Source organism: Acomys minous (genome assembly GCF_964271855.1).
Source record: "Acomys minous genome assembly, chromosome: 10".
Taxonomy (NCBI): Eukaryota; Metazoa; Chordata; class Mammalia; order Rodentia; family Muridae; genus Acomys; species Acomys minous.
Genome location: NC_140491.1, coordinates 41,812,965 through 41,840,040, shown reverse-complemented (window position 1 = coordinate 41,840,040; position 27,076 = coordinate 41,812,965). Strand labels below are relative to the sequence as shown.

At 45.4% G+C, this 27,076-nt stretch overlaps 1 protein-coding gene across 15 annotated transcripts in view; it reads right to left on the bottom strand.

Annotated features, from left to right (window-relative positions):
- Positions 1-26,683, bottom strand: part of COBL (cordon-bleu WH2 repeat protein) — a 244,509-nt gene extending 217,826 nt beyond the window's left edge. For 5 of the 15 annotated variants that reach the window (XM_084798313.1, XM_084798314.1, XM_084798315.1 and 2 more), the window contains exon 1: positions 26,367-26,681. In XM_084798313.1, coding sequence (XP_084654439.1) covers positions 26,367-26,407 — 41 coding nt within the window. In that variant the 5' untranslated portion in view covers positions 26,408-26,681. Of the gene's footprint in view, positions 1-26,366 lie in introns of all 15 variants that reach the window. The other 10 variants (XM_084798307.1, XM_084798321.1, XM_084798305.1 and 7 more) reach the window with 3 other exon arrangements.
- Between the last annotated feature and the right edge of the window lie 393 nt (positions 26,684-27,076).

Sequence of the window (27,076 nt, the reverse complement as noted above, 5' to 3'; positions counted from 1 at the left end):
TTTTTTTAATTAACTAGACACAAGCTAGAGTCATCAAGGAGGGGAGGGATCCTCAATTAAGAAACTACCTCCATAGGCTATAGGCAAGCCTGTAGAATTTTCTTATTTAGTGATTGATGTGGGAAGGTCCGGCTCGTTGTAGATTGTGCCACCTCTGGGCTGGTGATTTGGGGTTTTATAAGAAAGTAGGCTGAATAAGCCACAGGAAGTAGGCCTCATCCACGGCTTCGGCATCAGCTCCTGCCTTCAGGTTCCTCCCACGGCTAAGCTCCTGTCCAGACTCCCATCTATGACCAACAGTCAGGTGGACATACAAACCAAATTAACTATTTCCTCCTCACATTGCTTTGGTCACATGTTTCATCCCTACAAAGATGACCTTCACTAAGACGTACATGCTACAAGAATTTATCCGTGTGGCATTCTCAAAGTCGCAGTGAGGGAGAACAGACGGAGTAGTTGTCAGGACTGAGAGGGAAACATAAGGGACCATGGAGGCAATTTCGTCACCTTGACTGTAAACACACATCTATAATGTGTTAGCAAACCCACACAGGCATTGAACTCTACAGGACTTAAAAAAAAAACTAAATCAATTGGAAACTATGTTAACTTAAAAAAAAATTAAAAACAAGAACTCAATTCAAGTATCTGTCTTTACAATTAATGTCCATAGAAAACTACCTTCCACTTAATGTCACAGGACGCAACGAGTCATCCTTCATAATGGAGAGAATAAGGATTCTCTGGTTGACCAGGACTCTTAAATACAAAATTCACACCTGCTAGCATGCCTCCTATAAAATGGCAAGGGCTCATTATTTATATGTGATATATGTATTATCACATACACATTAACATTTCCCTAACTAACATACAGTACCTAATATAACGTAAATGATATGGAAGTAGCTATTTTCCTGCATTATTTAAAATGCAAGGAAAAGTCTGTAGATGTTTATTACATATGCAGTTTTTAAATCATTTCCAATCCACTTATGGTTGGACTGAAAATGTAGAACCTACGGGTATAGTGGACCCACTGCTTTCATTTTCTCAACCTGTTCTTAAGAATAATATAAAATATTTACAGCATGTCAAAATGGACTGCCCAGCTGTGAATAAAGGTAAAACCTAAGTAAGAAATGAGGGCAGATCCATATTCGTATCTATTTCTACAGATTAGTCCATCTATAGTCATAAATTATTTCATACCTCAGATTTCATCAGAGAAGTTTCTTTGTGCAGCCAACTACGCAGCTAAGGAAGAAACCCCTATCTGTTCAAAGTGCAGAGAATAAATGTCTGTGTAATGCTCAACCATAGTTGAGCTCAGAGATCATCTCAGTCCAGGAGATGGATAATGAGAGCCACAGGTTGGGGAATCACTGGGGCAAAACAGTGTCTTCTGGACATGATACAACCACAACCCTGATAAACTCAGCAGCTATGATTGCCTGCACAAGACATGCATAAGATCAAGCCAGCCTGCCCTACCCAGTGGTGCATGGCTGTAATCTCAGCACTCTGGGAGGCCAAGGCAGGCAGATCTCTGTGAGTTCAAGGCCAGCCTAGACTACAAAGTAGTTCAGCACAGCCAAGGCTACACAGAGAAACCGTATCTTGAAAAACAAAACGAAACAAAAGTCCAATCTAGTAAATATTTCAGCTTGGTTGGGAAGGGGCTCAGGAGCCCTTACCCCCAGTTTAGGAGCTATTGACAGCTGATGACTGCTAAGGAAGAGAGTTAGTTTCTTTAAGAATATGGATTTTGGGATCTAGAACAAGGGCTTCCTCAAGACCCAGCTATTCCACTCCTTGGAATATACCCAGAAAATGTTCCACCACACAACAGGGACATATGCTCAACCATGTTCATAGCAGCCTTATTCATAATAGCCAGAGCATGGAAACAGCCTAAGTGTCCCTCAGTAGAAGAATGGATAAAGAAACTGTGGTACATTTACACTATGGAATACTACTCAGCTATTAAAAACAAGGAATTCCCAAAATTTGTGGACAAATGGATTGAACTAGAAATTATCATAATGAGCAAGTTCATCCAGAAGCAAAAAGAGTCAAATGGTATATACTCACTTATATTGAGACACTAGCCCAAGGGGCATGTCCCATGAAAGTCTTCCCGTACCAGGAAAGTGGGTCAGAGGGGAGGACATCCTATTGGGACTTTAAGTGAGAGAAGCATGGGAGAATGGGGAAATAGAAGGATCCAGAGGGTTCTAGAAACCTACAAGAAGAACATGATGACACGTGGATCTGGGTCCAGGGGTCCTGCTCAAACTATGGCACCAGCCAAGGACAATATAGGCAGTAAACTTTGAACCCCTACCCAGATCTAGCCAACGGACAGGATATTCTCCACTGTTGAGTGGAGAGTGGGGTCTGATTTTCATGGGAAATCCGATGCCCCATATTTGACCATGTCCCCTTGATGAGGAGACCTGGTGGCACTCAGAGGAAGGATAGCAGGTTACCAAGAAGAGACTTGATACCCTATGAGCATATACAGGGGGAGGAAATCCCCCTTAGTCACAGACATAGGGGAGGGGAATAAGGGGAAAGAGGAAGGGAAGGAGGAATGGGAGGATACAAGGGATGGGCTAACAATTGAGATGTAATATGAAGAAATTAATAAAATAAAAAAAGAATATTGCCCATGGTAACCTTACCATCTTCCAATGAATGGCCCATTGTATATACTGGCATCACAAGCTAGATTCAGTGGAATTTTTTTTTTTTTTAGTGGGAGCACATGAAGTTGTAAGAGGTGTAACAGGGCTAAGGTAAATCTAGGAGGAGATGGGAGGGGAATTAAGAATAGAAATGATCAAAATATATCATATGTACATTTGGCAGAAAAGGACAATAAGAGTCACGGAGTCTCTTCCAAATGTGCCCACTGCATCTGGGGTTCAGAATCTGATGAACAGTGAACAGACATCAACTGTTTCATGACAGAGCCTTTTCTTTTAGCTTTCTAGAGTTTGGGGCCATCTCTTTTGGAACAGTACTTCCAAGAGTGCACCTATTCCTCCTCTGCCCTCACTTCACACATGTTTCCCCAGGGCTTTACAGCTGTGATTTCCAAAGAACACCATGTTCTGTCTCAGAAGAGATGGGTAGATCTCATAGACTGCAGTCTCAGTTCTGTGACTAAACTGTGAGAAGCAATGTGCATGTCCTCCTCAGAGTCCTCTGTTGAAACCTAACCCCCGAGATGCTATTCGGAGGTAGGACCTGAAGGAGTTGCACAGATCATGGTGGAGAGTCTAAAGAGTGTGATCAGTGTCCTGCAAGAACAGACACAAGAAGGGTGGTTCTTTCTGTGTCTCTTTCTGTCTCTGTCTCTATCTCTGCCTGTGCCTCCATCTCCCCCACTTTGGGGACATGAACAAGGATGCCATCCGTAAGTTAAGAAGAAGGCTCTCACCCTGACTCAGACCCAGCCAGCCATGGTGGCACTGTGATCTGGGGGCTTCATGGCATCCAGAGATTATGAGAATAATATTTGTTGTTTAGTCTATGGTAGTCTTGGTCAGTTTGGATTGTCAGAAAACTGAGTCAAATACAAGGTAGGAAGGACAGCAAGCAAAAATACACGATGCCTAGTTCAATGTGAACGTCAGACAAACCATGAAGAGTTGGGATGTGTTTTCAGTGTTAAGTTTTGCTTTTCACATGAAATTCTTGCTTAACTGGGGTTCCTGTATGTCGATACCCTAACCATGGGTGCGCATGTGTCTGTGTGTGTGTGTGTGTGTGTGTGTGTGTGTGTGTGTGTGTGTGTGTGTAGGGTCGACATATGTGCATGTGTGTGGAGGTCAGAATTTGATATCTGCTGTCTTCCTCTATCTCTCTCCACTTTCTACTTTTCTGACAGGACCTCTCACTGATTAAGCTAGACTAGCTAAGCAGTTAGCGCCTGCGGTCCTCCTAACTTATACTCTGCCTTCCTTACCAGCACTGGCGTCACAGGTGCACACGATTAGGTCCAGCTATCTGCATGGGTACTAGAGACTCAAACTCAAATCCTCACATTTGTGCAGCAAGTGCATTACCAACCGATCCATCACCTTAGCCTCCAGGCCCTGGGAAAAGTCTTAATCCTCCATGTCACAGTATCCTTTGGGAAGAGGGAAGGTGAGACCTACCAGATAGACAGGTGATAAAAACGAGACAGGCAGTGTCAGTTTCTGCTGGGGCTTTAGCAACCTTTAATCAGAGTTAGTCTCTGGCCCACTTGGTGATCTCCAAGCTCCATTCAGGAGCATGGACTCCCTGCAGGCACCCGGTCCCTGCTGAGCACTCCAAGCAGCCCCCCCCCCCACTCACCAGCCCTTCATTGCTTTCTCACTCCATATGAAAGCAGCCACTTTGGTCCTTACCCCAAACTCATGGCTGAAATTACAGACCTGCTTGGACAACCACCATGACACAGGGAACTGGCAGCTCTGGCTGCAGGTCGGCCTACATCACTCTGGCTATGAGTCTTGATGAAATAAGGCTGAACTGGACCTGTCCTGTCCTCTGAACAATGCCTAGCATATGATGGACTATTGTGTTTGCTTGCAAAGGTGTTTGCAAGTTCATGATCAACAGAGTCATGACATACAGAACCCATGAGGCCATTTCCTACCCCAATATACACTCTGCTCCACAAATGAAAGGTACCCTAAGTCCCCTCTCAACCTACAATCTCCTTCCTGGGGGGGCAACTCAAGACCTCCTTATCCTCCTTCTAGGCCACTGCCACAGCCCAAGCCATGTCTTCCAGCACTCTTCTGCTGCAACCAGGCCTAGTTTTCTAAAATAGGATCCAGTAATCCCTCATGTTCTTCCAACAGCCAGCACTCTCCTGATAGCCTATACAGCTGTGTGGCCTCTAATGAGAGAACCTGCCGAGATACTCTGTCCCCTGGCCTTCCTTCATGCCATGCCAACCTTCTTGCCATCCATAAATAAGTTAACCTTATCTGATGCCTCTGTTTCTTCTTCCTGCTCTGCCCCTATGCCTTTTCTACCAGAAGTTTCACCACCCCAGCCACTGAGCCCAGCGCGGGCAGCATTATGCACTTGCCTCTGTAATGCTCAATGGAGTCCTGCACCCACAGCTGAATGTCTCCACAACCACTTAGGCTACACCACCAGCCACTTAGCACACTCCACGCGCAGTAGTTGTACCTACAGCGTCTGCAAATTCTGAGGGAACACTTGCAGCAAGCCACAAAATGGATGGGGGTGTAGTGCCCTGAACAAACAACTGCGAGTAATTACCTTTTAGTGCCAGGGTTCCTACGAGGAACCAGACTATGTCCTACTTTCAATAGCGGGAATAATAGAAATCACTGTTTTCCTCATGCTCAGCTTGTCAGAAATACTAAGACAAAATTGATGCTCAGTCACAACACATGGCTGTGTGCTCATAGTAAAGGGGCCTCTTTGCTCATTTTGTTTGTTTGGCTTGCTTTACTATTTCTATTTGTATTACCATCCCTGCTTATTGGCCTTAGCCAATAAGACCTTGGGAAAAACAGATGGGATACAGAAAATATACTAGTACATAAGCAAGATGATGGTGTTGGGAGACACCCCTTCAGAAAGTGCTGGGAAGTAGGATGTTAACTTGAGCGGCCTCACCCCATGGTCACAATTATGTGCATCATGTGCTACCAGAAGACAAAGGACCATTTCTTTTCCTTGGGAATCTGGCTGTTGATCTCTGGGACAATTTGGTTGCAAAGGGTTAAGCAGGCTGGAATACCCCGACCCTGACCCTCATCACTAAGGTCTTTCCAACAGAGATCATAAGAAACATGAACTGTCACAGTTCAAGGCACCAGTGGAGAGAATATCTGGGCAGGAGCTCTCATAGACGCCACACGGCTGTCAACATCATTGGAAGACTTGTGCTCAGTCTTCCTTTAAAGGTTGTGTGAGGCAAACAGTTTAACTGTCCCCCTCACCCATAAAGGTAAGCATAAGTAAAAGAGAAAGGGCCTGACGAGTGTGCATGACTGCCTTTCTGAAATTAAATAGGAGCCTCTCCTCAGTATTCTTGAACCACTCCCTGAGGTGGGGGGGAGCTCCCTTACCACCCCAGACTACTTCCCAGTAACACTCCTCACAAGATCAGTCTTCTCTTTTCAGGAGGACTGAATTACTAAAATAACAACACTAGCCATTAATATGTGAATGGCACTTCCCTATAAATACCCAGGCTCGCTTTCTGCTGTCGGGCACACACCCCTCCCCGCGTGTGCACATTAACCCTCTAAGGAAGCCCCAGCACCTCTCACAAGCGATTGAGCACCTGTCCCTCTGGCCACGTCTCACCCCATACCAACAGCATACATCCTGCATGACGACAGCCAACTATGTCTTCTCCCTCTTAAAGGCCAAAACACCAACTCCTGGTAGTGAATCCAGCCGCAGCAGAGGCCAGGTTAACAACTGGAAGGTGTGCATGAGTCACCAACTAGACGGCCAGCACAAGGAATACTAGAAACTGGAAAGAAGAAACCTTGGCTCAAGGACTTGAGCCACTTGAGAATTAGAGCCACAAAGTAAGACTGATACTTCACTCTCAAGCATGCCTAGGAGGAGAGGGCTACGCCTCACCCACTTGCCATACAGCCAGTGCTTGCAAACAAGGCATCCTTATAAGGAAGGCTATCCCTCTCTGAATAAAGCTACTACATACACATCACATACTTACATGTAAAGTTCAATCAATTTCATACACCTTAAAATGGTGAAAACTGTTCAGCAACTATAATTCCTGTTAATAGCTAGTGGAATGTACAGCAGTCTAGCAGGATCACCAAGCATGTGACCCTGCCCTTCCTTTTCTAAGTATTCACCCAAGACAAAGGGAATATGTGTCATACAAACCTTGTGTGTGTGAATGGTCACAGTGGCTTTACCTGGAAGTCATCCAAGTATCTGTCAATGAGAGAATGGTTAGACAAACCATTGCATGTCAGTGCATGGACCAGTGTTTGTTGATAATGAATGAGAACGCCAGAAATACCATGAGAGTGAATATCAAAGCCATTATGTTTATCGGAAGAACATAACACAAGCAGAGTGTGGCTATACACAGTAGCATATACATACACCCACATATAGATTGATAGCAACACCAGGAATGGAAGAGGAGGGACAGCAGAGGTGCAGACCAGAATTTCTGGCTGCAAGAGAAACACTTCACATGGTGACTGTAGCGATGGAAAACACATCAAGTTTTATGACACGGCCTTTCATAAAAATAAACTGGACGTATCTGCCCTACCCTTTAAACAGAACTGACTGGGTCTTTAACCATGAGTGTTCCTGAAGCCTTCTGTCCTCACACGCCACAGTCCTGGTCATAATTACCTGTTTAGAGATTTGTTCTTACTTCTGGCTTAGTCAGGGCAGAAGCACCCAAAGTGCAACAAATAGGTCAATTGCTTTAAAAATAATCATAATCCAGTTACTAAATAATTTTTAAATAGTAGAAAATTAGTTTAAATGGTTCGTTTCTTTGTTAAGCCTTTACAGTATACAAAGAAACACGACAAAAACTAAGACAGAGACAATCAGACAGACATGATTGGGGCTTAAATTTGATCTTAAGAGGTAAGATGAATGATTAAATAATGATAATCCAAACAAATTTAGGGATTTGGGATTGGCTTAGGGCTTCTATCGCTGTGATAAATCACCATCACCAAAACAACTGGGAGTAACAAAGGTTTATTTCATCTTTCAGCCTGTATTTAATTATCCACGGAAATGAGGGGTAGGAACTTGAGGCAGGAGCCTGGAGGCAAGAACTGATGCAGAAGCCATGGCGGTTATACTGTTTTCTGGCTCCTCGTGGATGCTCATTCCTCTTATACACCCAGAGCCACCCTCCCAGGTATTGCACCATTGCTGGGCTTTCTGAGATCAATCATCAATCAAGAAAATGCCCTGTATCTTGCCTATAAGCAATCTCATAGAAACATTTTCTCAGTTGAGGTTCTGCTTCAAAGATATCTCTAGCTAGCATCAAGTGGACCAAAAACCAGCCAGTGCAGAGATGGATGTGGCTCTTGTCATGTATAAGGCCTTGGGTTCAGTCCCTAATACTGCTGTCCAAAAGTCTTCATTTCCTTTGTCTGTTTTGTTGTTTGTATTTTTGTGAATTTTGTTTTGTTTTGCTTTGCATTTTCGCCTCCCTTTGGCTTTTTCTTTCCTTTCCTTTTTTCCACTTAGGAAGACTTTATTTATAGCAAAACAATTCCAAAGGAAAACAACTAACTAACTTACCCTAGAAGTAGCTTTACACAATAGTTTTTGCTTCGTGCTGGCCACACAAAACAAAGCTGCTGCTTACTCACAAGAGGGCGGAGCCCATTATGAGAGCTTGCCTGCAATTTGGGCTCAACTGTCTTTTCTCTATGCAACATGGGTGGACCACGTGAAATGCGCCCAACATTACACTTCATGCAAAGGATAGAAACTGAGCTCTCCGTGCATCACAGTTACTTTAGGCTAAACAGAACTCCACATCTGGTCCTCTCAAGAATGGGCACCATGCCCTGTTAATAGACACTGAAGGAAAGAATCGACAAACCTTTGAATGAATCAATGAATAGGTGATCCCTAGCCAACTGACTGACTTAGGATCGCTCTGAAACTCTTGAAGAATCATGTCATGTTGGCTCTATCCAAGCCCCCAGGGAGGAGGGGAGGTCTAGTTATTCCAAAGCTGCTTGGTGATTTGAAGCATCCTTCTGGCTACCAGCAACACAGAATGGAGCCCAGACTGCCCCAGAAACTCACTGTGTAAACCACTCTGGCCTTGAACTCGTGGCTCTTCTGCCTCAGCCTAGTGCTAAAATCACAGATGTGAATCATTATGCCTGGCTCACTTCACTGTCTTTACTCCGTATACTGGCCATTCTCCATCTGGAGAGAAGTGAATGGAGTGCCTTCCTGAAGACTCAGGAGCTTCAGCAAACACAAGTGAAATGTATCAAGTATCCTTAAGCTGACCCCAGGAGTAACAACGATGACCATAATAACAACGTTGACAGGGTAGGCATGCTTGAAGTGGACTTGTCTGTGTAGAATACAGTAGACCCCAATGTTCCTGTCCAACCAAATCATCCCAGTAATATAAGTCATTTTTGTCATTTCAGATCTCCTACCCCTGCCCCTGAAGACTCCTTTCCAAGACTCTCCCCACCCGTCAGAGTTCCTGTAGTCAGGGAGACATCTAAACAGAGTCCCTTATAGAGGTACAAATGGTATGGGCAAGAAAGCTAGAGGAAGGCACTGCTGGAAAGCACGTACCTTTCTTCTGCTCTTTCCTAGGGCCATGAGCTTATATAGCACACCTCTCAAAGACCAGCTGGAACAGCCTTCCATGGTTTGTATACACACACACACACACACACACACACACACACACACACACACACACACCAACTCACAGGACTCAGCACTCTTAACACATTGAGAGTAATGCAGTAATGTCGCTGAGTAATGTCCCATGGCGTCAGGCTCCACTGCCTGGCTCCCTAGACGGTATAAAGTTGTCTGCTAGGAAAGTATTAAGTTCTCCAAAAACCCAACATCATCTAGACCCGACAGTGCTGAGGCACATATGAACTCCCAGGGACTGTGACTTGAACATAGAAGGCCTGAATGAGTTCGAGCCAGACAAAAAGCCCAGCACAGCAAAAGGGGAAGCAGGCACAGAGTCCTGCCCCTAACCAAAAGCTCTTTGTAATCGATACATACGTGGTAGGAGGGGGAAAATCAGTTTTCTCCAGTGGAGTAACACTTTGATACACTCTAAGGCAGACCCCTGCTGAGGAATAGTTTGCCAACACAAAATGTACTTTGTGGGTTTTGTGTGTGTGTGTGTGTGTGTGTGTGTGTGTGTGTGTGTGTGTGTTTGAGGGGTTCCTATATTTTGTCCTGGAGGACGATTGTTTTTTATGATTATAGGTGCTTTTATTTTTGTTTTTGTCTTTGCTTTTGTTTGTAAGAGACAAAAAGAGAAAGAACACGACACTGGGGTGGTGTAGAGAGATGGGGAGAATACAGGGAGGGGAAGTGATCAAAATATATTGTATAAAAATTTTTAAGCCACAAAAGAATTTTTAATTAAGATATTTTGCTCCAATTTTGCTGTGGAACCAAAAAGAATAATAGTGAGAGACTGAAGTAATCTGGACTTTTGTTGCCTGTCCTTATTTCTTCCACAAGTCATAAGCCTGAAACCCCTTGCAGGATTAACAAATCCCAGCACACCACATTGGTTCCAGGGGTACATACATGTGGCTTCCCCAAGCACTGAAACCAAGGATGGGGCCCTGGACCTTGGAACCAGCGGAGGCTGGTGAAGCTGCTCACAGGGGAAGTGGTAGTAACAGTAGAACTGCTACCCAGGGACAGAGCATAGCACTGTTACCCTGGTTACCCTAAACTAGCTGCTTAATCTCTCTGGATTCAGCATGTTCAGCTCCAAAATGTGGAATGTAATGGTCCTGCATACAGAGCTACTGAGGTGGTTGAATCACAAAATCAAGTTAAAACACTCAACGATTCAGGCAGCCTGTTCTAGGTCTAGAAGGCCAAAGGTGTAAGCATCCTGCTCACGGAAGGAAGCAACTTCCCTAATGGTATGTCTGGTTGTGTCCACAAAGTCCTCAACTTTTCAGAGGGTGGGGCAGGGATCCCCTCTCTCACCCATGCTTACCTACCTGTGGACAGATGAGCATACAGATCAAATTTGAGCAACTCTGCACATCTCTGACTGGAAAGTCCCAGCTTCCTTTCTTTATTCACATTTGAGGGTTCATGCTCAGTTTACCTTTCAGACACTCCCACTTCTCCCAGAGCAGGCTGCACGGTGTACTAGAACACACAGTGTACACTCAACAGTCGCCTACCCTGTCACCACCACCTGTGTGTTACAGTGATATCAGGTAAGCAGAGTGAGTACCCTGTCTGGGAAAAATGAAAGAATTAAGTGGGATAAACTCCGAGGCAACCACACCAAGGACCAGGCACTGCCTACAGTAAGCCCAGACTCCCTTCCAGGTCACCCAGGTCACCACGGACCTGAGTGAGCTTTCTCTGCTCCTCTGTGATCTCCATACCCTCACCTTAGGGTATGGAGGGTATGGAGGTGCCCGCAGGGGCACCCAGCAAGTTATCCATGAATATCTGAGGAGGACATGAGATTAGATCAACATAACGAATAGGTGATTGCATCAAGTTAGCTGTCCTTGGGCGTGATAGTTAACCCTCTGTGTTCTGCAGTCCTCACTTTTAAAATAGGAGTAGAACTGACCCTACCAGGTATTTGTGAGGAGTAAAGGTGAGGTCATTTTCAAAGACATTAGATTAGACTGCATGTACCCTGCCAATTTCCACATTCTTGGCTGATATCACCGGGGCCTCCCATCCACCACATTTCTGCTATACACAGAAGCAACTGTCCCTGACCCCATGGTCAGTCACAAAGTTCAACATTCTTAAAGAGATACAGACACCTACAGACAGTCACATCTAAATGAATCTTTATCCTGTGATAAGAATACAACACACTCATTCCCAACACTCCAGCAAATAAGGAAATGAACGAAGCTTGTCAAACCCCATACTTCCTCACAGTTCCTGTTAGTGATCTGGCCCCAACCCTAACATCTTCGTTGTTAAAGTTTTTACACTCCCAGATATGCTCCCTCCACCATGACTGTGGAACAGCTGGAACACCTTGACACCCACTACTCATCAAACTAGGAGAGCCTCAGGATGCCCAACCTATTCTTGATGAGACAGCAGGACCAAGCCATTGTCACCACAACTGACCCAGCTAATCTCCACCCTTCCTCCCCTGGTCTCTCTCTGGAATCATGAGACATTCTGAGAGCAATCTTTGTCCAGTAGTATCATATTGTACTCAAAACTGCTGGCCCGATTCCCACCCAGTTGATCAAGATAGAGCCATGCTCTGCCCAGCCTGCCTGCTGACCATCCACAGTGCATTCCCGACCCTGGCATCTAAGTCACCTGTTCCCTTCACGTCCTCTGAAGCAATCTACTGATTCTTGCACTCGTGGTGGTGACAACAGCCCACGCTTTCATCTGTCTTGTGGCTTCTATTCATGCCGGTTGGTAAGCTCTCTACAACCCACCTAGCTACACTTGATGCAATTTTCAACCTAAGCTCCAGCTCTCACAGGCTCTATCACCCCTCCTACCTCACAGAGGCGTCACTTCTAAGCAGCCATAGCCGGACCTTGACTTAAAAGAGCCTTCAGGAAGGAACTCCCAACTGTCTACCTGGCTAACAATGGCAAAGACCTGCCCTCACTCTCAGCATAATAAGCTTGAAAGGAACAGATGAGTAAAGCAAACCTTTCCTACTGCCTAGACCTAATAAGAAAGTCCACGCTGAGACATTTATCGTAGTCCACTTTCTATTGTTGCAACCAAATGCCACAGATTAGGAAACTGGAAGAGAAGGTTCCCTTAGGCTATGGTTCTGGAGACAAGGAAGTCTAAGGCAGGGCACCCGCATTTGCTCAGCATCCGATTCAGCTGTGTCCTGGCTACTGTGTAATAAAGTAGACTGTGGGGGCTAACTGGACTCTCGCCGAAGCCACTAATGCCAGCACGGGGCACCCTCACTCTCATAAATTCTAGTTACCCCCCCCAAATATCTCTCCACTAAGATATGAATTTGCGACATAAGTTTTCAACATATAAAGACTTGGGGACACTCTGAAGCCATTGCCACATTCTGCTGCTATGAAAACTGATAAAGCCATTTTTCCCAATAAAGTACCACAGGTGTGTTGATAATCATGCTGTCAAGCTAAATACAAGACTCTAATGTGGGCTCATTTCAGCCCAATGATTAACTTCTACTGCCGGTTTGCATATATATATATATATATATATATATATATATATATATATATATACACACACACACACACACACACACACACACACACACACACACATATAAAGGGCACCAGAAACAGCATCAAGCACAATTATTAGAACTTGACACAGACACCCGCCAGGCAGCAGGAGTGCCATGTTTCAGCACATATGAAATCACTAGTTCAGTGTTCCTGGTGTAATGAAGACTATGTTAACACGCACCACTCACAGGCCTGCAGTTTCAAAATAAGCTATGGCTTCCATCACGGCCCTGTAACCTATACTTTATAAAATAGGATGGTTAAATAACAATCCCGACTAATGCTTTCCTATGCCTCCTTACGGAGCTAATGCAAAGCAGTGCAATTTCAGATTAATGGTCTTATATTCACTTCCTGAGGGCAGGGAGATGGATAAATGATTCTTACCCCTTATAAAGTCCCGAGGATATAAAACCTAATGGAATAAGGTAGGAAGAGTTCGCTATCTAAAACCATCCATCAAGTCACTGGGGCGAGTCAAGGTGGTGGCACCACCACTGAGCGGGGGAGGGCACCCTGCCCCAACCAGACAGAGGAGCCTTAGAAAAGAAGGAAGGGCAATGTCTTAATGACTCTTAGATGTTACACATGACAAGAAAAGCTATATCGGTCATAGTTTAGCTCAACTACTGATCAGCTCCTAAGAGGACACATGCAAATGTCCCCTGGAGTGACCTATACACATGTGCAGGTTTTCCCTGATGCTCTGACACTAACATCTAGCTAAACCATCCTGACTCTCTTGCCGCCTCTTTTCTGTACATTACTCCTAAGTGTGTGTGCCTCAAACACTAAGCTCAGAGATGTACTTTCACAGCCACTTTAATTGAATATACAGTGTCAGTGGCATACAATTTGTAAAGGGCAGCCATCGCTACATCCCAGAAGTGATCTGGCCTCATCTTGGTGGAACAAGACAGCTGCTAGGAGGACAGAAGCAAAGGAAACACGAAGCAGATGCATCTGCTAGAAGCAGAGCACTGAGGCCCCAGCCAGAGTGACCAAACTGACACAAGGTGTGGCCCACAATAAAAAAATGAGCTCTCTAGAGCTTCCTCATCACCCTGAAGTCTTTCCTGTCCTGTACCCCCCCAGTACTTCTTCAGGAGTCAGCCCACCTGGCCATGTCCAATGCTGTGTTCATAACACATGCTCAAGAGCAACTTATGAATACAAGATATGATCTTTATGGCATTCCTAATGTTGCCTTCCTATGGAAAAGGAGCAAACGGTTCTGAACACCATACTAAGTTCTGTTTCTTCTACCAGTAGCACTGGCTATGTCTCTGCTGTGTGGATACAGCAAGAAACCGTGCATGTCTCCTTCCAGACAGGCTCTGTGAGGACTCATGCACTGCACGAGTACCTAGTGTCTGTTCCTTTGTTTAAGCTCATAGTTTCCCAGTAGAAAATAGTAACAGGGATTACAAAGGAAGCACCATATGGTAGGCACTCCACAGTGTCCTTTTACTCCTTGTCAAATTATCTCATGAATTCTACAACCCAGGGCCAGTGAGATGGCTCAGGTCAGTGCACTTACCACATAAACCTGAAGGCCCATTTTTGGTTCCCCAGTTTCACAGCAGAAGGAAAATGCCAAGTCCTAAAAGTTTCTTCTTACGCCCACATGCACTCTGTAGCTGTCGCACACAGATACACAGACACACATATAATAATAAGTATGATGATGATGATAAGTATCATTATTGTTATTATTGTTGTTGTAGTAATAGTAGTATTAAATAATATGTTAAATCTTTAAAAAAAATTTTCTATAATCCAAGTAACTCCAGAATATCAAGAGGGGTGGAGAACAAGGAGACCAGCCAACTGGTTTGAGTGACACATGTCTCAGTGGCAGAGACTGGTTTGGAAGGTCTTACTTCTCCACTCCACAAGATCTGCAGCAGGAATGAGAGCAGACATGGTTCTGCAGCAAAATCCCCCACCCTCCCCAATGCAGAAGCACCCCAGAACAAGCACCACTAATTTAAAAAAAAAAAAAGGACTGATTTAAAAAAATCATTCAAAAATTCATCTAACACTTTGACATATTTAAAATAAATGCATGTTTTCAAGCAAATGCGTATTTTTTTCTTTAAAGAAACATTGTCTTCTCTAAACAAAAAGTTATGTAAATTAGTGCATGGCCCTCAGGGCGCAGAGTAACAGTATGAAGGCCAACTGAGTTTAAAGGCAAACCACTCATCACTTCCCACCAAACTCTCAAACATTCGTCGCTGACGCAAGAAGCCTACATAGCGTTTAATTCAGAAATGAAAAGTCAGCACCAAGAAAACATCTAAAGCATATAATTTTCCTCTAGGGTTGCTGTTCAGATGCCTTGTCTAAGGGGCAGTGCTTCCCATAGTTAAAATAGAGTTGGCATTCTCTTCCTCCTTCACTTGAGTCATCTATAGCCATTGGTTAAAACAGAAACAAGGATACTGCTCAGGTTCACCTATTCAGCATCATCAATAGAAACCAATTCAACTCGATAAAATACAGGGGATGAGGGATGTTCCACCTCCATGGACTTCCGGAGGGCTAAGAACGTAATACGCAGAGGACAGTCAACACAGAAATGACTCACAGGAGCTGCTAAAATGCACTAGCCAGGAAGAAGGCACGGTTTTCCTCTTTTGTGTCTCATAGTGTGCAATAGAAAGCTTGGATATGGAGAGTCCCCCCAAAGCCCAGTATTTTAATGGTTTGGTCTTCAACATGGTGCTACTGAAGCATGGCATATCCTTATGGGGGCGTGCCCATATGGAGAGAGTTGTATCATTGGTCCAAAGCCAACTGGAACAAGAGACCATAGACTGAAGCCACTGAAAACCATAGCCAAAATAAACCTTTCTTTCTGATAAGTTCATTGTCTTCGATATTTTGTCACATTAATAAGAAGCTAACTAATACAAATAAGAATCAGTGAACTATAGGAATACACACAATGCCAGGCACAGTGTCTCACACTATCTTTCCCCTGTGTAGCATGTCCCTGCAGGACACCAGCCCTTAGAAACCATCCAAGTGCCAAGCACACTCTTTCTCAAGGAAACCCACTTACCAACAACAAAGGGACAGTTAAGGAATCACCCAGCTCTCACTGAGGTTACACACAAGAAAACACAACTAACAGATTCATAAGTTTACGTTCTCCAAGCTTCTGCACTGAAGGAGGCAAAGGTGAATCCTGTACTTTTATCAAATGTATCAGCACAGGACACAGAGAGCTGAATCAACAGCTGTACAAAGCGAAGGCTTCTCATATTTATTAATTCATTAGCCAGCATCAAGGCAGAAGCACTTGCTAGACAGGAGGCAGAGTCCAAGTCCTATTCAGTCAGCTACGCTGTCACTGCATCCACCAATTTCTAAGTGAGGTCCCCTCCTGCCACATTCAGCTTGGCTCTTTCAAAGACTTAAGCCCCATCTAAAAGTCTCAGGAGCCCTGGAAAAGCAGCCGGACTGTTGCATCTAGCAGGACACAGATATCAGGAGGAAGGTATGTATCGATGCCTGTGCTGGATTGTTTCTTCAACAAAAGGACAGTGAGAAAATATAGCTACCACGGAGACATCACACTGTCCTGCAGGAAACAGAAGAGGCTGCAGGAGAGGGGATTTCAGAACCCCAGTTCCGTGTTATCGGTTGGTGGATGAGGAGTTGGGGCTACATGCCAGGCTAGAGTCAAGGGACAATCTAAACTCCAAACAGGAGAGAACCACGGTTGTCTTTCTGGCCGGAAGGATGTCCTGGAAGAGTCGAGCCTCACAGAGCAGCTAATGACTCACCAGGAACTACCATACCAGCAGGGCAGTGCTGTATGAGCACATCACCTAGCTGAGAGCTGACCAACACCTGTTTCCTCCCTAAGAAAACTATAACCCTGAAACATGAGAAATTAGCTAAACTGAAAAATAATGAGAAAATCTCTCAAGCTGAAGTATTGCTTTCAACTCAATTTAGTCTAGTTTACAAACTAGATTTAATTATCTTTCTTTCCCTCTCTTGGTGGTGGTGGTGGTGGTGGTGGTGGTAGTAGTGGTGTGTGTGTGTGTGTGTGTGTGTGTGTGTGTGTGTGTGTGTGTGTGTGTGCGTGTGTGTGTGTGTGTGTGTGTGTGTGTGTGTGTGTGTGTGTGTATGTACATGTATGTGAGGGTATTCCATGAGAGTGCCAGTGTGTCTGTGTACATGTGTCTCATCCATGTATCAGTTTGTATGTGTATGTGTACATGTATGTGAGGATACTCTCATCCATGAGAGTGCCAGTGTGTCTGTGTACATGTTTCTCATCCATGTAAGTGCCAGTGTGTGTGTGTGTGTGTGTGTGTGTGTGTGTGTGTGTGTACATGTATGTGAGGGTACTCTCATCCATGAGAGTGCCAGTGTGTGTGTGTGCCAGTGTGTGTGTATGTGTGTGTACATGTGTCTCAACCATATGTCAGTGTGTGTGTGTGTGTGTGTGTGTGTGTGTGTGTAAGCCAGAGACCGATCATGTGAGATGTCTTTCTCTATCACTTTCCACCTTATTACTTGGTTCAGGGTGTCTCGCTGAACCCAGAGCTCAGCATTTCAGCTACACTGACAGAGATCAGCCTGTCTCTGCCCCTGATGCGGTAGTTTCCCGTCGCATGCTGCCACACCCAGCTATGACCTGGGCACTGGGAATTCTGAGCTCAGGTTCTCAGGCCTGCACAGCGAACACTTTACCCACTAAGCCGTCATCCCAGCTTCTCATTACAATTCTTAATGCTGTAAAATTGGCACATGCACTTCATTTGGAAACTTTTCTTTGAAAATAAGTCAGTCCATGAACACCAAGCAAAAACCTCTGAGAATTGGCTAAGGATAGGAATTCAGAGGGCTGATATGGCATAAGAAACACTGAAATTTCTGTACCTCTATTGACACACTTTTTAAAATAGATCAATTGATCTGGTAAGGGCTAAAAAAGGTCTCTAGTTCATTCTCCATGCTAATGATGCTGATCATCACTGATCATTACAACGTAAGTGGCGTAGGCCCTGTGTAGGACAAATAAGGTTTTATTTCTACTTAAGTCCAAGACAACACAAAATTATAGGCAGCAAGATGAGTGGCCAGATAGATGGGGACCTCAGTGAGAAACTGTTTGCAGAGACATAGGCCTTAACTCTACCTACAATACACCAGCCTCTTTCAAGCTAATCATTTGTTTAATGAACATAAGCAAATTTTGTTTTTAATTATTAAGGTTCCAGCCACCTGAACAGAGGTGTTCATTTCTCTGAATTATCACTCCCACCCATGCCTATTTTTAAATAACTTCCAGACCATTGTGGTTTGGGAAAGCACTGCTAGGATTGACTGGGGGAGCTATTTAAGTATTTAATTGCTCTAACTGCAGAATCAGTACAAGGGGCATGCCTCGGTTTCAGTCTCTGACTCTTCCAGCCACACCCAGTAATTCAGATGATGAGCTCTGTAGACAACCCTCATCACTTGATAACCCAGACCCCTGGCACATCATGCCTACTCTAAGCCAGAAGGAAAGCAAGAGGCTCCCTGACTTGCCCAGACTCAGCTAGCCTATGGCTGTAGGTAGGGGTTTCTCTTCCCAAGCTGTCCAGCCTTAGACCAATGAACACCACAGATAAGAAGACATTGGTATGGCATGAAAAACAGAAGATGAGAATCATAAAAGTCATCAAAGCATGCCATCCCCTGACATCTGACAGATAGAAAGGCCTGGTTACTTCCATACTTTTGCGTGACTGTCTAAATGTCACTTCCTCCTGGGAATGGATGGAAAATCCCTATGCTCTTGGTCTGCCATGTCCTGGAAAGACAGTAGGGATGAAGAGTCTGTATACTTCCGACTGATGTAGACTATAATCATAAATGCCAGATGCAAGAGGCCTGGACCTGGCCAATACATAGCCATTCTGTGCACCTTAGAACCATTTCCTGTCAATTATAACCTGAGCAAAGTAAGGCTACATCTCTCAGCACAGGCCAGACACTGCCTGGACATACCTCCTGACAGCTGACTTCTGAGGACCCTGACAGGAAATCGTCCTGTGTTTAAGGAGAGATCAACTGCCCATCCCCCACCCCATCAGTCCACTGTGTCAAGCGCCTCCTATCCCCTCACTAGTATCAGGAACTGTGCCCCACTAGGCCAAGCCTTCCATTAATGACTGTAGGATGGGCGTTGTGCTGAGGCCATGTGTATAAAGAGATCTGTATAACCTGTGTCACAAAGAAAAGGGTAGGTGCCTCTCCTGTGTCCTGCTCCTCTGTGGGGCTAAAGCACGGGGGTGGGGGCCCTTCATGCTGGCCATGGCAAAATGGCAAGGCAAGGGAAGGGCTTTGTGAGAATCTGGAACAGCAATCGCAGCCCCCACAGTGGACCATCAGCTAACAGAGGACACACCCTCCCAAGGCCACCATTGCCCGGTGCTCTTCGTTAAGGCATCTATGTGACACTTCTCAAGCCAGTGAAGAACATGGCGACACTGCTGGCAAGCTTTGTCACAGCGGAGAGCCTGCAGCACCAGCTGATCTGTCTGTTCACAGAGTCTGGCAGGAACAAAGGTGTGTGAAAATTTAAGAAATGGTCGTGGTTGTTCATTTGTTTGTTTGTTTGTTTGTTTGAGAGGCATCTAGCACATTCTGGGAACACGCCAAGGCATATGACACTGATACTATCTTATCCAACCACAAATGGGAAGCGAAGCTGGTGTGCTAGGTGACAGCTGTCCCCTGTGCCACGCGCAGATGACCCAGACACAAAGCAGGGTACCTGTCTCCGAGGAGCTCTGGGTTCAGTGCGAAAGGAGTTAGGAAACTTAACTCACAATTCCTATGAGGATTCTGAGAGGCAAGCTGGGAGATGCAAGAGAAAATACCAGTGAATTAACTTCTCTAAATCCCTGGAGCCCTTGGGTGGAAAGCTCACATGGCCAGAAGGCCGCCAGGAAACATCCTGGGATAGAAGAAAAGGATGCCAGAGCAAGGTGATGGTGGCAGCTGTGCAACAATGGCAGAATTATAGGAAGGATGCAGTGGCCACCAGAGACTGAGAAACCACAGGCAGATCTCGACCTTAGACTACAAGCCACACTGAGTCACTTACACTTCAAATTAACCGAAAATAGGACAAGTGAAAAGCTCTGCCCTTCAGGTGCACTGGCCACTCACAGAAGGTAGCGCTGTGGCAATACAGTCACTCTCAAAAAAATGTGAGATCTAGAAGCCCTGTCAAGAGGGTTGCAGGCCATGCTAGCAGACGGGTCCACTAACACCAGCACCCAAATCCCATCCCAGTGTTCTCTGTTTTCCAAGGGAGAACAGGAGTGCAAACGTATGGTCACCTCAATGGTAGCCACTAAGCCCACTTTCTCGTGGAGACCCTTGCTGCCTTGTGTCTGGAGCAACATGGGGCTTCCCTTAGAACAATGGCTCCCCAACTATGTTCTAGAAAAACAAAGACTGGACAGGAGCTATGCTGAGAAGGAAGCCAGCCGGGTAGAGGAGTAGGACCCCTGAGGTCAGTGGCCTGTAGTTGGGAAAATCTCAAGGGATAATGGCAGGAAGCATTCTCTGAATCAATTAGAGGTAGAGTTGTGAGCTGGGTGCTTTGGGGTTTTTGTTGTTGTTGTTGTTGTTGTTGTTGTTGTTGTTGTTGTTTCGGGTCTCTAAGATGAAGGCAGAGAGCTATTCCAGTGAGTGACAGTCCTAAGAGATCCTCTTAGGCCACATTTTTACCTTTCTTTTTGTTCTCACTTTGAGAAAGAGTCTCACTGAGTTGCCCAGGATGGCCTTGAACTCACTCTGAAGCCCAAGAAGACACAGAACTTATTCTGTGGCTCAGGCTGGCCTTGAACTTGGGATCCTTCCATCTCAGGTTCCCAACCAGCTGAGATTGCAGGCCTGCAGAGCCACGCCCACCTTCAGCTGTGGTCTTTTAACAGGCAGCACTTGGCTTGGTGTAAGTGGGAACTGGGTCTACAGTAGACAGGATTTGTGTGAAGGCAGCTGTGATCTGGAAATGTGTCTAATCAAATGAGCCTAAGTAAAATATATTTTGACAGTTGATTTTAAAGCTTTTTGTTTGGTTGGGTTTTTTTTTTTTTAATAGAAATATGTTTGGCTAGGGAACTTATTTTAATTGGACTTGGCCTGTGGAAGACAGTCTTAGCCAGGAGTAGTTTACCTCCTGATGAGGGAGACTAGACAGATGATTGTAAAATCCTGCATTACCACATGGTGCTGCTGGCTGGGGCAGGAGGCGGGGCGGGGGGGGGGGGGGGCAGGGCAGGGGGAGCTGTCTTATAAAGGGACTTGCTCAGAAACACTGGAAAGCTCCTGGGGATGGACTATGGGAAATGCATGCACTGTTGGAGAAATGTCGCCATTTGTCATTGTAAATTGCTACCCACACGGGTCTAGAATGGCAGGAGTACAAGTCTTGAAAGCAACCTCCACACCATCCTTAGCATTGTAAAAACTGACTGACACCTTGTCAGGCACACATAATATCCCCATAGCAAGAGAAAAGTTGAAAATATAGAATGGTAGAAGCAGGGAGGGCAAACAGACACCTGTAGGAGGCCCTTTATTAATGCAGGAACCCTCCACTGGCAAGACAGAAGGAAGAAAGCAGAGACACAGACTGCGTGAAGGGTAAAAGCTAAAACTTACAATTCACTTCTATAAATGAAAGTCATTTTAAAAGATACATTATCTACATCAGTATTAAATAGTTAAGTACAGAAAAGTGTAAATAGGAGAAAGCTTTCAGTGGGGCACGCAATATGAAGGCTGTGCTGTGGTGCAACACAGACTGATACACGTCACTACGCTTACACGATACATAAAAGCCACAGACCCCATAGGTAAATGTCGATGGGGCCAAAATGCCACATAATAAATACACTGTTTGTTGAATGTGCTTACTTTAGTTCAAGTCTAAATAAAACCATATTCGTGTATTTCAAATCTGACTTGACATGAAGTATTTCTGCTCATTCTTTTAAACTTTTGATCAGTTGCAAAAGTAAATATAATTGAAAATTTAATCACAAAGTCCAGAGACCTAGTAGTATCTTAAGCCTGTTATTATGGGATAGAGAGAGATCCTATAATCACTGTTTTCTTAATAATTACAGACATATAGTTGGGTGCACACATGCTACGACCTCATTTTGCAAGTCCCAAATTAAAGAGGCCACAGAATCCAAGCCTGCATAAATGAAATAAATACCTTTCCAGGTCACAGTGCCACCCAATAATAATCTGATATGCCCATGCATGGAGGCCTCATGAGAGAGAAAACCAAAGGATGGTCCAAATTCTAGAAACCCAGAGACAAGAGTGACTCAAGAGTTTGCAAATATCTTTAAGGAAATGTTCTTGGCCCTTCAGGCCCACCATCTGGACACAGCTACTGATATATATACAAATTACCTGTGATTATTTCACACTGTAAATGCCTAATTCCTCATGAGTAAAGTTTATAATGACAAAAGGAAATATTCCTAGTAGTATTCTCCACACCCAGAAATTTAACATTACTTAAGTGAATTGGTGGAATAAATAATGTCTTTAAAAAATGTAGCTCAAATTTAGATTTGAAGTTTTGTGACAGATAATCCTTATTTTTTTCATTCCTAAGGATCTAGACACTCTCAAGTACATTAATCCAAAGAAAATCTAAATGGTTAATGGTATGGAGTTACTATTTCTTTAATATCAAAACATTCTTGTCTTGGTACAAATCAGGAATATGGTTGGTCACATTACCATCAAAAAAGACAGGCCCTCTATCTAGGTATTGTTGGCTGCTGACAGGCAAGAGTGTCTCACAGTGCTGATGTTCAGCTGCTTATAGTGATAGCCTGTCTGTTATCTCAGCGTCCCAGAGGTTTGAGGCAGGAAGATCACAAGTTCAAGGCCAGCCTGGGCGACATAGAGAGACTATATCCCAAAACAACAACAAATCACCCACTTAATCTTTTTCAAATTACCTCTTGTTTGAATAAGTCTATTAAAATAAATATATGCAAACAAGTAAGTAAAGCTACCTCCTTATGAAGTGCACTGGTTTTGCAGGAGTGACTCGGCCTGTGCTCAGATGTACCCAGTTTTGAGATTTCATGTCAATGGATACTTTCCAGTCCAACACAACTATATGTTTCCTCTATAGGAAAAAATTCAATATTCACCATCCTGTCAAATGTCAAATACTCTCTCCTTTATTCATATTACATCCAGTACCGAATTCAGTGTCTGGTTCTGTAACAACCAAATCCTAAGATGGATCCCACATACACCAACAGATACACTGAGATACAGCAAGTGTGGGCTTAACTGTTTGTTAAAACTTCATCGAAAGGCAATTTGCCGGAATCTGTACCCTAAACTATTCCACCAGCTACCACATCTGACGAGTCGAAACTGACTAGTGACTGGTGAGACTAGTCAACAGGTAAAATCACTTCCTACACTGGCCTGCCAACATGAGTTCCGTCCCAGTGGCAGGAAAGAACAGAGGCCCAGACTGTCCTCTTCATTTCCACTTATGCACCACAGCATGTGTGCAGCCGCATTCACAAACACATAGACACACACACACACAGACACACACAGTCACAGAGACACACAGACACAGACAGACACACACACACATACACACACACACACACACACATACACACACACACACACACACACACACACAGACACAGAGACACAGACAGACACACACACATACACACACACACACACACATAGACACAGAGACACAGACAGACACACACACACACACACACACACACACAGAGACACAGACAGACACACACACATACACACACACACACACACACACAGACACACACACACACACACACACACACACACACACACACACACACGTGCACGCTTTAAGAATGAGCTCTAAACCTCCCTAAGCAACACATAAAGTGTTCACACAATCGCCTTCTGAAAAGAATGCCTTCCCCAGACAGACACTCATCACAGCCTCTGCTTTAATGGAATTACTAAGAAGAATATGATTTCAATCCAAGTAAAATTTGCATGTGTGCTCCTAACAAAGACAACACTCTAGGGAGATGGTTGCCCATTCACCAGCCCATCTGTCCCTTCACTAACTCACGCTTTATAATGTGCCATCTCTTGCCCATTCTACCCAGTCTACACAGCACAAGGATGGCTGAGGGGCTCTTGTCAATAACAACAACAAATCCATCCCACCAGGTGTCTGCTGTCACGTGGCAAAATGATAGTTTACACAAAGTAATATCATAACTAGTCTCTGTAGTATCAGGCAGAAAACAAACTTCTTTCAAGCACACCACAAACACTGCCTATCCTCAAGAGATAAGAAAACAGTAATTTCAGATACAAGCCAACAAATTCTAACTGCTCTCGATAACACGCTGAAGCCTGAAATGTCACAGTCCTTTATTATGGGCAACCAACACAACTAAACAATATAAAATAGCCTCCCCCACAAAAAAAAAAAATCCCAGTGCCATTTCCTTCTTCACATTCTAATTTCATAGGCTTTATATTGAACTTGTAGTCTTTGTTTTAAAAATATAAGCATATTTACATTCAGGGGTGTTTCTTTATGCAAAGTATAAGCAAGTGAGACATGGCATAGTAGAAGTTACAAAAAAAATAGATGGGCATTTCTTGGACAAAGGTTCAAACAAGCAAATAAATATGCTGGGGGTGCAGGGGCATGAGGCTGTGTAAGCTCTGCTGTCACACCCACAGCATAGGGCCTTGGTTTTTCCTTTGTGACTCCAAGTCACAAAGACCTGATTGCCTTCTTGGCTGCCTAGGGAGCAGGCTATAGGAGAGGGTGGTTTCACTACTACCAGCCTCCTTCTGCAGGTACCCTATGAAAACCTGCAGGCCTCCTAAATAACCCCTTCACATTTATTTTATAAGAAAATGGTGATAAAAATAACTCAGTTCCCTTAACAAGACTTCTGTAACAATCTAGAGAAGCCACATTTTAAAAAGCAATTCTGTTTATATCTCCCCCCCACGGCGTTTCGGGATTCCCGATTACCAAGAAAAAGTATTCTGTATTTATTTTCTTTAAAGGGAATTGGTTTGTTCAAAAGAAGTACATAACCACACCTTAGTGGAGAAAAGTCTTAAAAAAAAAAAAAACAACATTCCTTGGCTTCATGGTTATGGGCTGGTAATGTATCTTACTTTTTGGAAGCCTCCAGGGGGGAGATTTTAAGCAATAATAAAGAGCTGGCTTAGAAGGCTTTTATCAGGACTTGGGCAACCACGTCAATGGGCAAAGAACAGGGTGAGTCAGTGGGACATAACTGCTAAAGAAAAAAGATTTGTTGTCCCCAGTGCTGCCATAGAAAACCCAGTTGCTCAAAGTGGAAAGCGGGCCATTCCGCGAGCAGGTGCAGGCCCACCCCAACTGATTCCACTTGCAAAACTCATGACACATTTGCTTCGGAGAGCAGAGGTCAAAGGCCAGCCCCACGGCACTCCCTGAAATCTACCTAGTCCCCAAGGGTTGCCAACTGTCCGGACAAGGATGGGCACGAATGGACACGTTTCAAGATGAGGGGAGTGTTAAAAATAAAGGAAAAGATTGTTTGACCTGTGTTAGGCAAAGTTTCTCTTTCGGCGGCAAGTGAAACCCTCAATGTGACTGGGAATCTGCCGGCAAGGTGTGGAGACAGCAAAAAGAAACTAAAAAGGTTGTGGCATTAGAGGGCACTGGAAGACAGGGATGACAGCATTGCTTTCCAAGTCCGATGAGGGGGTCCTCACCTCTTCAGGCACAAGGGGGGCCCTAGCACGAAGTCTGGGCAGGAGAACAGAGCTTATGAAGTCTTTTCAACAGACACCTTGCAAGTTCGCCTGGTTAGACGGGCCTCAACGGAACAAGCACCCTCCTGTCATTAAGGCAGCAAGCAAGCGGGCCACAGGGCCTGCAGAGGAGGGGTGGCTGGAGGAACCCATGCAAAGGACCAGACAGGAGGCCCGGAGTTTTGCTGTCCTCTTGGTCCGTAATAGCCACCATTGGAAGGGGCCGAAGGCAGTTCCGAGCTGGAGCTTTGCACGGAGGTACACCTCTCTCAACACACACACACACACACACACACACACACACACACACACACACACACACACACACACACACACACACACACACACACACACAGGCATACACAAGGGCTTTCACACTAGCACCGCTCCGCGGAAAGTGCTCCTAGGCCAGGCCTGCCATGGTTACCGGAGCAACGACCCGAGCGCCCTATGAACCCAGCACCTCACGAAGAAGCATGCCGGCCCTCTGTGCACGCTTACCCGGTCGGGGGCTTGGCCGCCAAGGCGCTGGGCGCGTCCATGGAGCCGGCTGGCTGCGCGCGGGGCTCTGCCGGCGGAGTGAGGCGCTGGCTGCGGCTCCGCCGTCCTCATTCACTTTTTCCGCGCTGACCCATCGTCCTCCCACGCCGGGCTAGCGAGGACACCGGCCGTGCTGAGAGGACGGAAGCGAACGACCGGAGGCGTCCGGGCGGGCGGGGGCGTGGGGAGGGACCGACGCGGCTGGCCCGGGCGCGGGAGCAAGGTGCGCCGCGCCCCCGCCGAGCTGGCTCAGCCGCGCCCACCGCGGCACCGCCCCGCACCCGCGCGCCGCTCCCCAGCGCCCGCCTCCACGCGCGCTCCCGTCACCGGAGCGTACCTGGGCGGGGCGGGCACCCAGCGGTGGGCACTAGGTCGCTTGCCCAGCGGGTGGGAGGAACTAAGCAGGGAAACACCTGGCCACCTGTGGCTGTGCAGGGCGTGGTGGGCGGACTAACGGGAGAGAACATAATTGAAGAAAGAGAGAAGAGTAGACACAATTTCTGCCCTAGCCTTCCCCCTCCACCCCAGTTCCCACCCCGGAACCTAAAAATCTACTGTGAGGGGCAATAAGAAAGCAGTGAGGCTGGCGTGAGAACCTGCTATGCCAAGAGCTACTCTGGGTTGGACGTATGCTTCTGTTTGCCAGCCTTGTTGGCTGGACAGTAGTGGAC